Source organism: Phaethon aethereus (assembly GCF_964289735.1).
Source record: "Phaethon aethereus genome assembly, chromosome: 5".
Classification (NCBI taxonomy): Eukaryota; Metazoa; Chordata; class Aves; order Phaethontiformes; family Phaethontidae; genus Phaethon; species Phaethon aethereus.
Window position 1 is genome coordinate 36629116 of NC_138579.1, and position 18434 is coordinate 36647549.

General features: G+C 34.9%; 1 protein-coding gene across 1 annotated transcript in view; it reads left to right on the plus strand.

Annotated features, from left to right (window-relative positions):
* The window catches only part of RYR3 (ryanodine receptor 3), a gene marked incomplete at both ends in the record, with an annotated part of 240011 nt that overhangs the window by 154160 nt on the left and 67417 nt on the right, over nt 1–18434 (plus strand). The window contains 12 exons of the mRNA XM_082000511.1: nt 29–149; nt 3098–3267; nt 3944–4164; nt 5442–5532; nt 6918–7058; nt 9392–9555; nt 10513–10591; nt 12006–12095; nt 13516–13665; nt 15283–15345; nt 15790–15865; nt 16036–16159. Coding sequence (XP_081856637.1) covers nt 29–149; nt 3098–3267; nt 3944–4164; nt 5442–5532; nt 6918–7058; nt 9392–9555; nt 10513–10591; nt 12006–12095; nt 13516–13665; nt 15283–15345; nt 15790–15865; nt 16036–16159 — 1490 coding nt within the window. The remainder of the gene's footprint in view (nt 1–28; nt 150–3097; nt 3268–3943; nt 4165–5441; nt 5533–6917; nt 7059–9391; nt 9556–10512; nt 10592–12005; nt 12096–13515; nt 13666–15282; nt 15346–15789; nt 15866–16035; nt 16160–18434) is intronic.

Genomic DNA, 18434 nt, shown 5'->3' on the forward strand with positions numbered 1-18434 from the left:
TTCTTAATTTTTAAACTTTTTCTAACAGCTTATTCAAAGTGGAAAAGGGGAAGCTATTCGAATCAGGTCAATCCTTCGATCTCTAGTGCCAACTGAAGATTTGGTTGGGATTATAAGTATACCCCTAAAGCTGTCGACAGTTAACAAAGGTAACTTCAATACTTTTTATTAGACCAGTTCATCTTTTTATAAAAATAGTTTGGCACATAAGCCTTCAGGTGTAAAATAGAGCATTTTTGTTAGAGTTGAGTACAGGCAGAGAATTGTTTTTCAGATTTTAATTAGATGTGTATCAATTGGAGCTGCTCTAGTAGAACAAGTACTTACTCCTCTGGAGCAGAGAATGTAAGAACATAAGAAATACTTTACAGGATCACACTAATGGGCCGTCCAGTTATTTGTTTAGAAAGATTAGGGTGCACCTCTCTGCCCATTAATATCTTTTTCTGGACCTGGTGTCCAAGAATGTATCTAATCCCTTTGGAATAATGTCTGTACCCACAAATTCCTGTGGCAGTAAGTTCCAGAACTTCACTATTTGCTACAGAAACAAGCATTTTAAGCACCTCTTTATGTTCTACTAATTTTAGTGTAACACCCTTGAATTGTAGTATTTGGGGGTTTGGTGTACAGCAGTTCTTCATTCACCTTGTCAACTACATTAATAATTTTCTAAATCTCAGTTTTATCCGTTCTCAGTCCTCATTTTGCCAAAATGAAGACTCTCACCTTTTCTTAGTCTCTATCATAAGACAAGTGCTCTGTTGCCTGAATCGTTTTAGTTGCCCTTCTGTGTACCCTCATTATCTCTATTCTGGAGTCCTGAGGTGTGGAAAACAATTGTGAGATGTACAGAAAATGTGAGCAGGTTGTACTGATAATGTGGGCACACAATAGTTTGGTTTATGTATTAATTTTCTATTTTATATAGCAGGAAAGTGATGCCCTCTCTCATATTCTGAATAACCCTTTCTGATGGTGCCCAATATCTTGTTGGCTTATTTGGTCGCTGCTACACATTGGGCTGATGGTTTCACAGAATTTTAGTGATGACCTCAGGATCTCTGTGTAATGTCAGTTCCAAGCTGAGTATCATGTAGGCATGTCTTACTTTTCTGTAGATGCATTAGCTTAGAGTTGTCTCCATTGAAGTGCAGCTGTCTCTGCCTACTCAGTTCATACAGACAAATTTAGTCTTGTATACAGACTTTTAGGCTCCTTTGTTTGTTTCCTTCTCCAAGTCACTGATGACTCAGTATAGAGTCCTGTTCGTCCTTGCTGGATTAAAATGTTGCACGTGCACATTGCCTTTTAATTGCCTTTCTAGTTTCTTGGAACTATGCTGTTTATTTCTTCCCTGTCCTTTTCAGAGGAAGTGGAAGCCAGACATACTGTCTTTGGGATAGTCCTGATCTGAAGAAAGTGCTCTTCCACACCTATTGTCTTTTCCCCAATTTCTAGGTATAATGTTCCACTTTGACCTCTAATATTCAATCCTAGACGCCTGATTTCTTTTTTATTCAGGTGCAGGCTATTTCTGTACTTTTTCATCTTGTCCCAGAAGAATTCCCCCTTTTATAATCAATCTAACTAAATCCCTCTTCTCTACACCACTCTCACCCATCTTTTGAGATCTTTGCCTGCCTCCCATAAGGCCCTCCCATAAGGTATAGACAAGTTATCATGGAATCCCCTTACCCATCATGAAGCCACCCAGCTTAGTGTCTAATATAGCAATCTCCCACTTCCATTCCTTGCTTCTGCATATCCTCGGAGAGCCTGTCTACCACAGGAGAATCCTATGTGCAGTGGGACATACTGACATAGGGTAGAGGAGTGGTTCTTCTCTTAAGAGATTAGATTCATCCTTCATTCCCAGGTAGAAACACTCCTTCCCCAAGACTTTCATCCTCCTTGGTACCCCAAGGGTTGCCACTGTGGAGTTGAGGCTATGCTGCTCTGTTGCTGTAGGACCTGTCTGTTTCTCTTACTACTCTGATCCATCCATTCTCCTCTGGGGAATGAGACTACTCTCTGAAGACCCAAACGTTATGTACTGTGTGTACACATAGAAAACCTGAACCCAGGGCATGGACCTGCTGCTCTCTCTGCATCAAACTGTGTAGCTCCCTATCTGTACATGGATCACTACCTGTCATTGAGGTTGAATTTGAGTTTTTGTCGGTGGAACTAACAGCCTTCTTACCACTACCTATTAAAGGGAAGTAAGTGAAGACTCTTGAGTTTTCCCCCTCTTCAGTCTGGAACTCAAAAATAATTCAAAATCGGAGTTCAGAGTGCAGAGGTGTGTTGATGATGGTGTTCCTGCTTGTTATGTGACTATTGATTCTTTCCTAGAAGTGGTCAGTGTGGTTATCCAGGGTGGATTTATTTCCACAAAATAACTTCCGAGATAACCACACAAACTGAAAATTTCTATAAAGCATAAACTCAATGGAGGATGAGATTTATATGGCATATGATCTCCATGTTTCCTATTAATTTCTCCATTATCCATGGGCTATAAAATGCCAGTCATTTTCTTCTAGGGAAAAATAACTTCATCCTCCTTCACTTCCTACTGTTGTCCTTTCTGTTTCACAAGAATTGTCTGTTCCCATTTGCAGTCAGAAGTGTTTTATCTGATACACAGTTAACTGCTGTGTTATTGTTGTCTTCCCCTTGGATTCCATGTTCTTTCTAGTGTAGTTTATATGAGAAAAAAATTAAAATGTTAATTAAATTAAAATTAAAATTCACAATTACTATATATTTTTAATATTTGCAGTGATATTTATCTTTAGTTTTACCATATAAACATTCTCCATAATAGTAATGAAACAAGTAGAATACTTTGCCATTTATTCTTAAGCTTTCATTTAAGAGTGAAAGATCAATAAATTGCAAAATAATAGGGTTTTTGAAATAATAAAAACTTAGTATTGTTTTCCAGCATACAAGAACACTGAACAAGAATATAATTTTTACTCAACATGTGATTTTACACATTAAATGTAATTATAGTGTCTTTCATTGTCTTGGTGTTTCTTGTTTTGTCATTACATGGTATTAAAAATTGCATTATATATTTGTGTAGATGGTACAGTAAATGAGCCAGACATGTCTGCAAATTTCTGTCCTGATCATAAAGCACCCATGGTACTCTTCTTGGACCGTGTCTATGGTATTAAGGACCAAAGCTTCCTCCTTCACCTACTAGAAGTTGGATTTTTACCAGACTTAAGAGCCTCTGCTTCTTTGGATACAGTAAGTATTTCGCTATGGAGTTTAGGTGCAATGGTTGGATACAGTAGCTCTGTAAGTGTAAGAAATGGAATTTCAAGTCAAAACAGCCTTTAAAAAAATAAGGGTGGTATAGGCTTGCTATAAGCACCAACAGTAATAATTCAATTACTGTTAATTTCTAGTGCTTAAGTCTGATCATAAGCATTTAGTACCACCTTATGAAGCAGCAATGTAATGTAGTTTAAAAACTTTTAATACAGGCTTACATTAATTATACAGTAAGTACATTGGATATACTGTAATAGGCTTAATGATTACATTTATTTCATGTGTGCTTCCGAGAATTACACTGAAAATTCATACACGTGTAGGTATGAAGAAATTAAGTGAGATTAAAAGTGCTAGTTAATGCTTTCTGGGTTTTGCTAACCTGTTTAAAGAAAGAAGCTGCATATTCTTTTTTGCTCCTATTGGTTTAGAGTGCAGTGAGGCAAGAGATAGGAGATAAGTGGATGACTTGGATTTTCTCAAGTTCAAAAAAAAAATAGCTTTTGTCCCCGTGTGTATACTGGAATATCATGTTAGCACTCAATCGTTAAGGGGATTTAAGGAGTATTTCATTGTTATGTTGTATGGACTTCATATTTAGTAACCTTTATTCCATATGATACTAACAATCATTTACTGCTTCATACAGGTTTCTCTAAGTACCACAGAGGCAGCTCTCGCACTAAATAGATATATTTGCTCAGCTGTGTTTCCATTACTCAAAAGATGTGCTCCCCTCTTTTCCGGAACAGAGCATCACGCCTCTTTGGTTGACTCCATGCTTCACACAATATATAGGTTATCCAAGGGACGATCCCTTACAAAAGCACAAAGAGACACTATTGAAGAATGCCTACTTGCTATTTGCCAGTATGTATGATACCTGTATACAAATCGATTTCTTTTGTGCAGTATATGTATTTTAATAATTCATTTCTTTATGTATAATATAGAACTAAGATTATTTTATTCTTGCATTAAATAAATGACCAGAGTGTATGACAGGGTTGGGGTTTTTTTCCTAAGAGAAAAAAGATTTGTTTTTTCCATTATGGGTATTGCATTATACAAGCTGTCATGTTGATATGAGCTTTATGGCAATACAGGATAAATTCTGATTATTTGTAAAAACAAAACCCCAGTAAGTAACCAAAATGTTCTGGCAAGTCTGACAGTGAGTGTGGTGTGGATTTAAGGGATCGACATGTTTGTGTTTCTGATTGTGGTTTGAAGAACCTTGGCCATAGTTTAAAAAAACAACTAACAACAACAACAAAAACTGCCCCCCACTCTCCAAATCCTAAAACTGATCCTAAAACTGAACTGGGTACTGAAGTTATATCAGGAATTGAAATGTGTATTTGCCAGCTGAATCATAATTCATGATCTTTGTCATAAACTGTAGTGCTACTTGTCTGTGCAGTAGACTGTGTAATTAGTAATGCAGTGTGCATTTTCAGTTTGTGCATAGCACTGGACCTCTTCCAAAAAGAGGATATAGTACAAATGGAAAAGATGCGCAAAAGCCTAGCAAGAGGGATCAACAGAAGAAATAATTTTGTCCCTTTGGAATAGCTTAGGAGACCACGAATCTTCAGCCTGAAAAACTGATTACTAAGGGGGAGATATGAAAGGAGCATTTTTACATTGATTTTTAATCTATAGATCACTGAAATTAAATAGCTAGAAAAGAAATGCTGGGTAATTTATTCAGTCTTCCAGTTGAGATTTATTTCTTATAAGAATAAGCATAATGTATTTCCCAGATCAGTTTCAGTTAGGAGTATTTTGTTGCTTTTTACTGCCGTATCAGAAACCATTCTGTTAGGATAATATTCCATTTCTTTTGCTTAGATTGTTTCCTCTGTGTATTCTGGAAAAAAACCCAGTACCCTTCCCACTGCAGTCATATGGCACAATCGTACATGTTACCTATTTGCTTAAGAGAGTTCAGAAGTAGCACATCCTTCTAATATGTAGATGAGGCATAGTTACATTACTTAAGCACCTACCATTGGTTTTTCAAAATACTTTTAATGAGTGATTTGAATTCCAGTATGCAAATTGATTTCAATTTTTATTTCATTTTCACTGGGCTGTATGAATTTTACTAAGAACTTCTATTTTTATTTTTTCTTAAATTACAGCCACTTACGTCCCTCTATGCTACAGCAGCTGTTGAGAAGGCTAGTTTTCGATGTGCCCCTACTCAATGAATACTGTAAAATGCCTCTCAAGGTAAATGCTTTACTTTCTGTTTGTGCATTCAGCATAAAACTTTCTTCACAATAATCTGTGATCGTCATGTTTTTAAAAACAGAATGGAGCAGAGTGAAGAAATGTGAAATGACTTCTTAACTGAAAATAATGTTACTGTTTTATGAAGTCTTTCAAATTGAATGTAATTATTAAAGGTTTTGTGAAATCTTGCCTAATGCAAACAGTGTGTAGTAAGTTGATTATGCTATTTTGTTCAGTGAATTGTTGACTTTTTCAGTTAGCATTATCTTGATGTTTCTTCTTCTGCCATGTAAACTATAATAACTCTTGATAGCATGCATAGGCCAGGAATAAATTTTGAGTAGAGTCTACAGAGAATAGAATACAGGGAACAGAATTCACCTTTTATTTTTGAGCAGTCTTTAACTGAAGTCTTATCCATCTTCTTGTTCTGTAAATAGAGAATTACAATTGTGAGATGAGAAATAACTTTTATTTAGAATTTTTCTGTCAGGTTTGCCTCCTGTTCCTGTTGGGATAAAAGGGCCTGATTTTAGGTCTGCAGGTCTTTCTATGGCAAAATTGAAATTCTGTCATACTCTAAAGCTGAGCTGCCAGATTCACAGACATATTCTGGAGCATCAGTAATTTTGGAGCAAAGGTGTGGTGAAGAGGGAGTGTTTGATTTGGTTTTTTTATTTTTCCTTCGTGAACAAAATTGCAGGAAAAATTAAAATGTCAAGATTCTAGTCTGATGCTAAAAGGAATTTCATAATTTCCCCTGTGATAGGAATTTTTAGTTCTAAAGAAGAAATAGGTAGAAATTTGAAATGGTGTGGAAAGTGCACCAATAATCATGTATGCTATCTCTTTAACTGGTATGTTACAGATTGTCTGTACAATAGTTCTTTGCATAGGTTTTTCCAGAGATGAGCAGGCACGGCTAATGTGCCTAATGCTACCTAATACTGAGGCCATCAACTACAAGTGACAGAAGTAAAATCAATTGGAAGTTGCAAAACTTTTTACCAGCATCTATCATGTCTTGTTTTATATACCCATTTAATTGTGTCTATTTTTGTCCTTTGAGCTAATCTGTACTCAAATGGTGACAAACCTGAAATTTTGTAATTTTGCTACTCACTGTCATCACTGAGAATCCCACAGCAGCATTTGGGGATAATACAGGCTTTGTACTTTCATGGTATGGGCTCTACTGCTCTCCCAAAGGAAAAAGAAGAAAAAATAGACCATTTTTATGAGACATTAGAAATGAAGAGACAGAAATAAATAGTAATAGTCATGTAACTGTTTAAACAGATACTGGCAATTCAGACGTCACTAACCAGTATGTTGTTTTGTTAAATATCAATGTTTTACATTTTATTTTCTTGAAAATCTAGCTTCTAACAAATCACTATGAGCAGTGCTGGAAATATTATTGCCTGCCTTCAGGAATGGGAAGCTATGGAATTGCAGCAGAAGAAGAATTACATTTAACGGAAAAACTTTTCTGGGGAATATTTGATTCCTTGTCTCATAAGGTAATGACTGTAATTCATATTACAGTATGGGATGACTATAAAAGCATTACAATGATAATTTGCTGTGCCAAGGGCAGAAAGTCCCTATTTTAACAAATCTTTTGCCTAATTATAGGAGGTATGGCAATGAATGCTTTTAATGAAGTAACTTTCTAATGAAAAATGGAATGCTGAATCTTGAAAGATTCTCTTCAACCTAATGAAATGTCAAATCTTTGTCTTGATATACCAATATAGCCTTATAGTAGTAACATAAAGCAGATTGCTTGCTGCACTAGCAAGTCAATGTTGTCTCCTATCTTAGCTCTACTAAACTTCTAAAAATACTTTTTACTGACGTAAAACTAATTTTAAGAAATGTATGTATATACTTGTCAAATTGTTGGTGTATGCACAGAACGCTTACATTGTCTGTTTTCAAACATACATTTGTGGTTTTTCAGTGTTCTGGTTATTGCCCAGCTTAAGAAATACGATGCAATATTCTTCGAAGTAAACATTTTTTCCATTTTCGTGTTCCCAAGTGTGTTTCTTGGGATTTTTTCATTTACTCATTTTTTCTCCGAGGAAGAAAAAGTTGTATTTCTGATTGGATAAATACCTTAGTGAGTACATACATTTTGTACTTGATTGGGCTCAAAAATCAGGTTCCAACTATGGGACAATAATGAATTTTTTATTGCATCTCACTGAATTTATGTTCCAGTTCTAATGAAAAGATTCAGATGATTGCTTCTCTAGCATTCTGGTTTACAGTATGGAAAATAACATTGTCTCTGCATTATTCTAAAATGGCTTTTTAAGCCCTGTTTCTATTTGATTTTAGTGACATTTACCTCTCTCTTACTGCTGTCACAAGTATAAAGAGTGTCAGGAGGGCCTAACAATGAAATGTTTCCAATTAGCGTGTCTTAGCTCTTTACAGATAAATGAAGATGATGTTTCTGCCAATATTGATGGTCCTTTATAATAGCATTTTCATTTTTCTGTAAATGGTTGTTAGTCCAATGAAAGAACAGTTGTGTAAATCTGCTGAGCTACAGTATTGTCCATTGTTCTGTTTGTACTGCGATATTTACAGGTTTGGTATTTTCATGGCTTCCAGCTGCTTAGCGAAAGAAATTTACCCTGTGATCTTACTTCTTTTGTTTGTGCCCTACTCACTGAAGAATGTTGCAACAAAACTAGAGGAAGTTAAAGCCTCAAAATTTTAGGCATTCTGCTTGCTGTGATATAAACATATAATTTTATCAGCAGGTATTTTCACTGGACCTTAAAATTGTTCTTCAGCATTTTCTTGACACAAAGTAGTCATTCAGATTTATAAAAGCGTATAGTCTTTCTATTTTTAATAATGAACCCAGAGAAATATTTTTGCAGTGTAAATTTTTTTTCCTATAAATGCTTGTGATGCCTGTGCTGAGTAAAATTTATTAAATAATTACAATAGCATCAAACTTTTGCACTGTAGTGTTCATCAGTAGATCTTAAAGACTTTTAAAGCTATCTCATTATGCCCATTTTACAGATGGGGAATCTGAAAGATAGAGATGTTGTTTTTTTTTTTTCCTAAGCATACTAACAATGTTCTTTGAGAGCTGGAAGGAGAATCTCGGCCTACAGTGATATGCTGCTATGTTCTTCTAGCACATGTTTTTTATAATCCAGTGTGTAACAACTGACCGTGAATACATTTCACGGCAAGTTACTAAGGATAGATTCTTCAAATGTAATTCCACCTTATATTTTTATATATCAAGTGCTATTATGTTCTCTCCGGAGCCAAAATGACTATTTAGAAGAGCAAACGTGCTAGTGCACCTCTTAGCAGGACAATTTTGAAAAACAATGAACTGACTTTGCTACAGTAACAGACAGTTTCCTTTAACCAGCATGATTTAAACTGAAATAGATTAGGGGAAAAGAGGGAGAAATGACAATGGTTTCCGCAGTTAAGGTAGGAATTAGTCATTTTGGAACTAGGACGCTATTTTATAGATGATCATACTTCTATAACTAGGCAAACAACCCTTGATTCTTCCTATGTAGGCCTTAATGGCCCAAAGAAAGTTAGAGAGTCATACTTGTATTTTATATACTCACACAAGTGTCAGCATACTCTTATGTTAATGAATAGTCTTAAAAATGTATCAAGTTGATATCTAGAAAAATAGATGTCATGCAGCAATAATTTTGCTCTATGCTTAATTTTTAAATGTGCTTTACTGTTTGTTTGTATTTTCTAATATTTGTACATATAGCTGCTTGGTTTTCACTAACATTTTGCATGTTTTTCTATTGGATTTTCCAACCAGTTCCTATCTCTCCTGCAGAAGTATGATCCAGAGCTCTTTCGAATGGCTTTGCCTTGTCTAAGTGCTATAGCTGGTGCCTTGCCCCCTGATTATTTAGATACACGAATTAGGTCAACTTTGGAAAAGCAGACTTCAGTGGATCCAGAAGGAAATTTTGATCCCAAGCCTGTCAGCACAGCAAAGTGAGTCGTATAAATCATAGTCATTTCCTTTCCTTAAATATTGTTGTATTATTCCTTATTAACATTTTTTTTCTCCTTTGTAGGAAGAGTTGGCTGGTGACTGACTTTTTAATGATATTAATACATTTCAGAAGTAGTGTAGGGATTTTTTGCTTCCTTCTGCCAAATGCTTCACTGCAACATATCCTGTTTGCCAAATATAAAACATATTCTTCTCAGCACTGTACAGATGTTAAGTATTTCCACATTATATCTGCTGAGTACATAGTAAATTCCATACTACTATGTACCTTATTACCTAATAGTTCAAACGTTTCGCATATATACACCTGTAATACGTTTGATACTGTCATTATTTAGAGTGTGCTTATGACAGTTGGTTCAAGATCGTCAAAATCTGGTAAGTGATTCAATTGGCCTATTGCCCAATTTTTGTGAAGTCTTCACTTAGTTTTGAGAATTGATCTGTAGCAACCTGATACAGAAAAATAAGCAAATCATGTGTGATGATTTAATAGTGACTTGGCCTTCCTAGTAATCTTGTGCTTTTAAAATACAGATTTTCTATTTGAGAACTGAGGATCACTAGTTGATTCTTTCTATTAAAGTCTTACCCCTCCATCATTATGCAATGTGAAACATTCGTACTAATATTTTCCTGTATAAAGAATTACCAAGAAAAATACCTGTAGGTTATGGTGAACAGGTTTTTTTTTTCTTGTGATTTCAGTGCTAGCAAGTACAACTGTTACGTATTTGAAGATTCCCTGTAAATGCCATTATGCTCTGCTTTGTTTTGTGGTGTTTCTTGTAAAGAAAGTGGAATTGCAAAGCCAAATGTCTTGCCTTCATCGGGAGGTGAAGCATTTCGATTAGTGCTATATTATACTGACTTTTTTTAATAAATCAGAGTGCAGTAAATTATGATTGAATGACCATACTCCCCTTTGTTTACAGCCTTGTACTTCCTGAAAAGTTGGAGTATATTGTCAGCAAGTATGCTGAACATTCCCACGATAAATGGGCCTTTGATAAGGTAGGAATTATTTTAAGACTAGCAAGTGTCAGAAAAGGCCTAGTAAATAATACCCGGGATGAATATCGAAAGAAAAACTGGACAATTTGACTGGTAGATACTTGGTCAGAGTACATTAATGTCTGCATATTTCTTTAGGCATATGTGGAAGAAACCTTTTGCTCAAGAAGATGCATTGAAATTTGTCACTTTTTCAAAGCAGACAGAATTTGTTAGGACAAAGATTTGAGGGGAGTGAAAAAGGGGCACTCAGTTTGGGTTTTGTGGGTTTTTTTAATTTGTTTGTTTTTTAAACTAAGAATACATAGATCTTAGCTTCATTTTGCTTGGTAATGATATTTTTTCACTGAGAGTCAGCAATTCAATTTTACTGCAGCAGCTCTGTGATTTAACAGAGTACCTGGGAAGTCTAGTGTCCTTTTTTTATTTTAGAAAATGTAGATACAGCTTTTTTTTCTTTTTAGCTTTAAGGCAGCTGTTATGTATTGATTGCCCCTATAATTTTCCAGGTGCTCTGTCACTGTGTTGTGTTTCTGTTTCACTACTTCAAAATAGTTATAAGACAAGACAGTATATCCTAAGTGATTTTTTTTATATCTTTTTAATGCTACAGTGAAGCATCTAATAAAGGCCTTTTTAGTGTTACATTTTTCAAAGATATTTTAATGTTAATAAATATAACTTTTAGAGTTAAATTTGAGCAAAATGAAGTTTGATGGAGTTGTTGCAGTTTTTGACAACTATGTTGGAAGTGTTTGGATATGAGTAACTCATTCAACCCAAGTATGAATTTTAAACCTCTTTCATTGAAGGAAAAAAAATGGAGGGTGGGGTTAAGAAACTTACTATAATAATAACAAATTAATAGCAATTTTATAGAACTGTTATATAGAAATAACAATTCTGTTGTTGTGTGTGGTTATGTATGCAAATTTGTAGAGAAAGGTATACACATATGGATATACACACATTAATTTTAAACCATAAATTTCAGTTAATATTGTTTAAGGTAAAGGATTTGTTAAAGTTGCAGTCTTTAGTGCTTGATCTGATAACATTACATTTTCTTCTCTGTGTTGCTGACTTTAACCTCCCAGAGAATAGAGACACTTTTTTTACCTTAGCCAGTTCCATCTCAGTGCATGAGTCTCTTTGTTTGAAAGGGGCCAATGTATATTAGGCTCAGAACTGGTTGCATGAGACCTACTGCTCATAGGTGGCATCTAATCTCTCTGGGCCATGTTTTGTTCTAATATACCCACAGATGGATGCAGGCTCTTATAACAGAAATTTCTGTGGCACTGGGTACCTATTGGAATAGATTAGCAGTTCAATATGACAGACTAAACTGGCCAATTTGCTATTACTTATCTATGTTGTTCTCATCTTATTTTAGTATATTTACTTTTTTCAGACTAATAGTGGATGGAAATACAGTGTTTCGCTGGATGAAAATATGAAGACTCACCCATTAATAAGACCTTTCAAAACTTTAACTGAAAAGGTAATAGAGGAAATTTCAGCTACATTAATACAAAGTAGATTGATTTGTGTACTTTTTAAAATACATTGCAAATATATGCTATAAAAGGAAGAGAGGCAACCTAGAATTCTTACAGTTAATAATAGCAGCATCTATATGCTAAAGTGGTTGTTTAGTTAACCTCACACAGAGTCTTGCATAATTTGCTTCCTTTAGGCAGTCTCCATAGGCCTGGGCCAATTTTAGTCAAAGTACCAATGGCACAGGGTTTTCAGTCCTTCATGGATGAGGAATGACTGGCAGCAACTCCTGGATTTTAGATGAAAGTGTAATTTAACATATCTGAAAGCAATTTTATTTTTAAGAAAGATGGTAGAAAAATTTAAAGGAAGATGCTTCAGTTCTAAATGGAGAAAAACATTTAAACTATTTTGAATTCAGTTTTTATTTTAATTTCTTGACTAGGCATGAATATCTTCATGAACTGAATTTGAATTCTGTTACATATGTTTGCAGTGATTCATTGGGTGACTTATTTAAGTCAATTACATTTGTCCCTCTTTACCACACTTTTCCTGTTCAGAAAAGGGAGATGAAAAAAATCAAGGGGGTTTTAAAAGGTTTAGCTTCCCAAGGTTTGTAAATTGCTTTGAAATCTTTGGAGAGGAGCTGAAGAATTGTTGGTTGAGTTGTTATTGAACCAGTTCAAAGAGAATTTTTTTAATTGACTCATCTTAGAACTTTTGAAAGTAAAAATGAGGTCTTTCCATACGAACTGTCATGTTAAGTAACTGTCATAAAAATTCTTATTTATGTGAGAACTGAAATAATTTTATTAGGTTGATTTGAGAAGTCTTAATATGACATACTCAGAATTTTCTTTGCCACAACTTTTCAGATTTTCTACAATACCTTTACTTTTCAAAGGAGTGTTGGAATGCAGGCTGTTCCCTAGTTTTTTATTGATGGCTGTAGTTATATGAGGAGGTATATAGGTCAGTAATGTTCTGTATCCGTGAATGGATATAAATATAGGAAGACTAAAAAAAGGCCTTGTGTGCTGATGCATTCAAATGTATATACTTGCCTAATTAATTTCATAACACTTGTAGTGCCATCCATTTTGTATTATTTTGGGATGGAGGTATCAATTAATAAGTTTCCAGTTACAAACTGCATTACTGCTCCAGAGCTCACTTGAGTGCTGTTAGTTTGTAACACATATCCCAGCAATAAATGCCACTAAGAATAAAACAAAAAAAATTTGTAAGTATTTTAAAGCTTCTTTCTCATGTAACAAGAACTATATTGAGTCTTCAGATATAATATACAAATTTTGTTTACTTTTGTGGCATGTGTCAATTTATAAAAGACAGAATATTTTTATTGAGTTTTTGCTACTTGCTAAATACAGATAAATTTTACATTATTTTCTTCAAAGGAAAAGGAAATTTATCGTTGGCCTGCTAGAGAGTCACTGAAGACCATGTTAGCCATGGGATGGAGCCTAGAAAGGACCAAGGAAGGAGGAGAAGCAATAATACATCAGCGTGAAAATGAAAAGCTCCGCAGCATATCTCAGTCTAGCCAGGTAAGATGGAATTGCTTAAATTTAGGAAGCAGAAGACTTGTTTGTTAATTTACTAAGAAATTATACAAAATTAACATAATTTTATATTATTTTTAATTAAAAGAAACTTTTAATGTAGAGTTCTGAAATTGGAAGTCATGTCACTATAATAAAAACTGTGCAGTAACACTAAAGAGAGGATTGCAAAAAGACCACTTTTAAGATGATAAGGCTGTCAGAGACCATATCTATTAATTTTTTCAGAAGGCCTGAAGAGAGTTTTCATACAGTCGTTCAAAGAATAGGTGGCAGAGTATTAAAGCCTTGTGATAAATACATCTAGTCATTTTCTTCTTTGATGAAACAGAAGAGCTTGAGATGGGCTTTTGTCAAGATTATAATTGTGACTGACAAATAAGATTGCACGTTTAATACTTTTTTTTTAAATCTAAAGGCAAAATTTGAAGGTAATTATATAGTACCTAGCATTGTGATGTGATATAGACTATTTTTTTCATTTGTAGTTTTTTGTAATAGCATGTTGTGACTGATGCTCAATATGTCTGTGTCTTGGATGGGAGAAAGCTATTTAAAACTATGACAAGTGTTGGGGAATTTTTATTGTATCCCTTGAGGTGAATTAAACACACATTTGTGCTAAAATATAGCGAGATGTAATGAGCAATGCATTGGGCAGAGTCCTACCACCATAAGCAGTTCTGCAAGGAGTGTGCGAAGATGTGTTATGAGCTGATACGTTATATGCACTTGTGCCAGCACTGATCCTGTGAGCATCTGAGCATGAAAACAGGCTTAAGGTGCCTGTATTGGGTTCATTCCCCAGCACCAGTTTTGCTTAACCAAAAGTGGCCCCTGAGCAGTCTGTTACAAGACAATACTTCAGCATTTCTTACCTCTTCAGCAAACTTCACTCCCTTACAGTGACTTCTTCTGTCTGGCATCTCTGCTTCCAGCCAGTTGACCCTGTTCTGCAGTTGGGCCTTCTTGCCCAAGAAGATGCATGGTAAAGACATGCTTGAGTAGAGGATTTCAGCACATGTTTGACTTCAGTACATGATCGATATAACTGATTTATATGTGACCATTCACATTTAACATGTGCCTAATAATTTTGTTGCACTGGAGCTTTCATACTTTAAACATTTAAAGACTGCATAAATATATCACACTCCTTTTTCTTAGTTTGTAAATTCCACGAGCCAATAACCTATTTTAACTTTTTGTTGTACTGTCTTGTCTTTAGTATATGGTTCATTCAGGCTGTTGCCACACTCTTCTGTCATGTTTTGAAGGCACATCTTGTATGCCTCGTCATTGGTCTCCTCTCTTAAGCTGAAAACCATGGTTCTTAGCAGCTTGCTTTCTGTTGTGAATAGAGAGATCTAAGTATCTGCAGCAACCTCCTTATTTCCACATCAGCAGATGTATTCTATTAATCATCCTGTGTGTCATCAGCACATTGTGAAACAAAAGGTGAACACAGTTCCTACAATAAAGTTTAAACATGTGAATGGTGGTACTCTAATCAGATCAACAATGGAGGAGATATAGTTGAATATTTGATTCTTTTACCTGAAATACTGTTATCTGAAAACAATTACCTTTTTCTCCCTGCAGGGAAATGGGTATAGCCCAGCGCCACTTGATCTCTCTAATGTGGTGCTTTCTAGGGAGCTTCAGGTTTGTATTTGTGTTTTGCAATATGTTGTGGTGAAAAGAATTCATAGATTTGTTTTTTTATTACTAATGAGTTGAATTTTGTCAGGTTCTATGAATGTCTGTGTGACTGTGGTTGTGATATGCTATTGCAGAAAAGGTGCATGCCGTACTATTTACATAGTCAAAGAAGATATTTCTACTGTTTATCCCATTGGTGCTTCCTAAGTTCCTAGAATAATTTATCATGAAGCTAGGGAAGGGGCTGTAAACAGCATGTGATATCTCTGTATCCTGTGCCTGTGCTGTCCTTAAAGAACAGCTGAATGTAGAAATGGCACTTAACTCTCATGTTTCTTTACCACGAGAGTGTAGACTTTACTCAAGACTGTAAAATTATGTAGAATTACAGAATTTTTAATTGTCACCTTTTAATTTTGCATCTTGTTTTTTCTGATGGTGCTGTAGGGAATGGTTGAGGTAATGGCAGAAAACTACCATAATATATGGGCCAAAAAGAAGAAAATGGAGTTGGAAAGCAAAGGTAAGCCAGAATCCTGTGAACCACACAAAAAAGACAAGGAAAATGAGGGAGAAGAAACAGTCTGAAAAAAGACGGTGTAAGACAATCAAAATTGAATAGTTCCTTTTTGCACTTGAGGCAAAATAAATCTTACAGTAGAAAAACTTAACAGTTCTTTCAACTTATTGAAGGTGGAGGTAGTCATCCTTTATTGGTACCTTACGACACACTGACAGCCAAGGAGAAATCACGGGACCGTGAAAAGGCACAAGAGCTGTTTAAATTCCTTCAAGTCAATGGTATAATCATATCTCGGTAAGTTTTTTGAGATACTTGCTTACATTCATTGCACAAACCATGATTGTTCTTATCTTACTGCAGTCTGTTAGTTCCTAACATAGTGACCATTTGGCATATCTTCTGTAAATCAGAGTCCTTGTTATTTTTATGCTCAGAAAGACCCTTCTGAAATAGTGTAGTCAGGTAATATTTTAAATAAGTATGTGATTGTAGTAAATCCAAAATGCAACAGTAGTGTAATTAAACAAGCAGATATTTCAAAACTTCTAAATAAGCGGCCATCAGGGTCAGTAAGGATCATAGGAAAATAAATCTGAGGTCTGATACTGAAACACATCTATGTGAAAATGCTTTTTAATCCAGTTTTTCAGAAAAAAGTTGGTTTGAGTTCTGTGAAGTAGTAAGATAAAAGTGGCTCTTTTGTGAGCATTTCATGCTTAACTTCTGCTCAAGCAAAAGAGCAGACTTTATTACTTGTACTCTAACTTGAATTGCTGTGTCTTGGAAGTAAACTGGCCCATGGGGACTTAGACTGTCAATGAAATTAATAAAACTTACTATACTGTATTTTTGGCTTTATATGATGGAATTGTGAGTTACTATACTATAACTATCATCTTTTATTGTATGTGAAATGCCTGAGCAGATAGGAAAGTGCAGTTTTGCTGGCATTAAGCATTTTTGTAAACTAGACTGTATTCATGAGCAAATTTTTCTGTACATGCAGAGTCAGATCTTACTTGTTTTCATTTATTTCTGCTTTTCAAGTCTGTGTCTCCAGTGAAAGTATACACTCAGAAATCTATACAAATTTATTATTATGATCTGCAAAAGATAACTTTCTTGACTTCAACAGTTAATAACATTTCTTAAGATATTAGGAGACAGCTCTAAATACACATTTCTGCATTACTGAGAAAAATTCCCTCCTGCCACATAAGTAAGGCGCTCAGCCTGAAACCAAAATGTAGGTATGCCATCGTACATTTTTATACCCTCCATAATTGCTTTAGAGCCATTGAATAAGAAAAGCAGGTTTAGTTCCTGCAAATGAATGGTCCTTTAAAACACCAATGGAATTGCTCAAATATTAGTTTTAATATCTCTTTGCAACTGCATCTGTTTGGGTTAGCAGGACATTGTTTTCATTATTAACTAATGGGACAAGACAACCTGAAAAAGCCCGTTCAAACTCTTTATGGGGTATGGGCAAAGAGTTTGCAGTAATTGTCTATATCAGGGTGAATCAAGATTATCCTCTTCTCAGTGTTTTCTTCAGATGAATATGTGCATATTTTCAGTATATGTAAAATCTTTTGAAGTACTGATTGCAATTATCACATTTCCAGAATGTCATTCTTTAAAATGTTGGACTAATCATTAAAAATGGAAATTCTTTATAATTAGAAACATATAGGCGGCACAGCGTGTGTACTTTTCATATACCATCTGCCTCTGTTTTGATTTTTGCTCCTCTTTCTTTGTTGAGAACACTTTTGAAGCACTTTTGGTTGTTTATGACATGCAGATAGATCTCTCAGGCCTTACTCAATTATATGTTAGAAACACCATGGTATTTTAAGCATCTTTAAAGCTCTACAAGTTCTTTTGATATCACCTTTGTTATTTAACAGAACTACCAATGTCTTTCAATATTTAGGAAAGTACATGTAATCTCTTAGCAGCCATGACTTCCTATAAACACAAAAAGAGAACATTTACAGTGATTTCATTGAAAATACAAATCAATACTTAGTTGATTATTCTCTGTGAGAGTGAGGCAGCAGGAAATGCCCGTCAACCATACATAGCTGTTAACACATACCAAATAATTTGATTACACATGTGATATATCAGTTAATAGGAGGTCATAAAAGTACATAAACTAGGACTCTTCAAATAGAATTTTTTTTTCCAAATGAAACTGTAAGATGGGAGGTTAGAGTCTTCTATGTTTATGTGTAACACAGACTATAACCACTCCTCTCTCCTTACCCATGTTCTGACATGGTCAAGAACATACACTTCAGTATTAGAAGTTTTTGTTGTTAAAGTTTTTGCTGCCTCAGCCTTCTCCCACAGAATTACTTTTTTCCTTGGATTCACCTCATAGCTGTTTTTTAACTACTAGTCTTTCATTTATTCTTCCTAATTTACTCCTATACCAGTGCTAAGGAATCTGAGGACAAATAATCATTTCCTCCATACCACGACAGTGAGTCCAGCAACTTTCCTGCTTGTTTCTTTCTTGCTTTTGCCTCAGTGCCATGAACTAACTTTCCTCACCTCT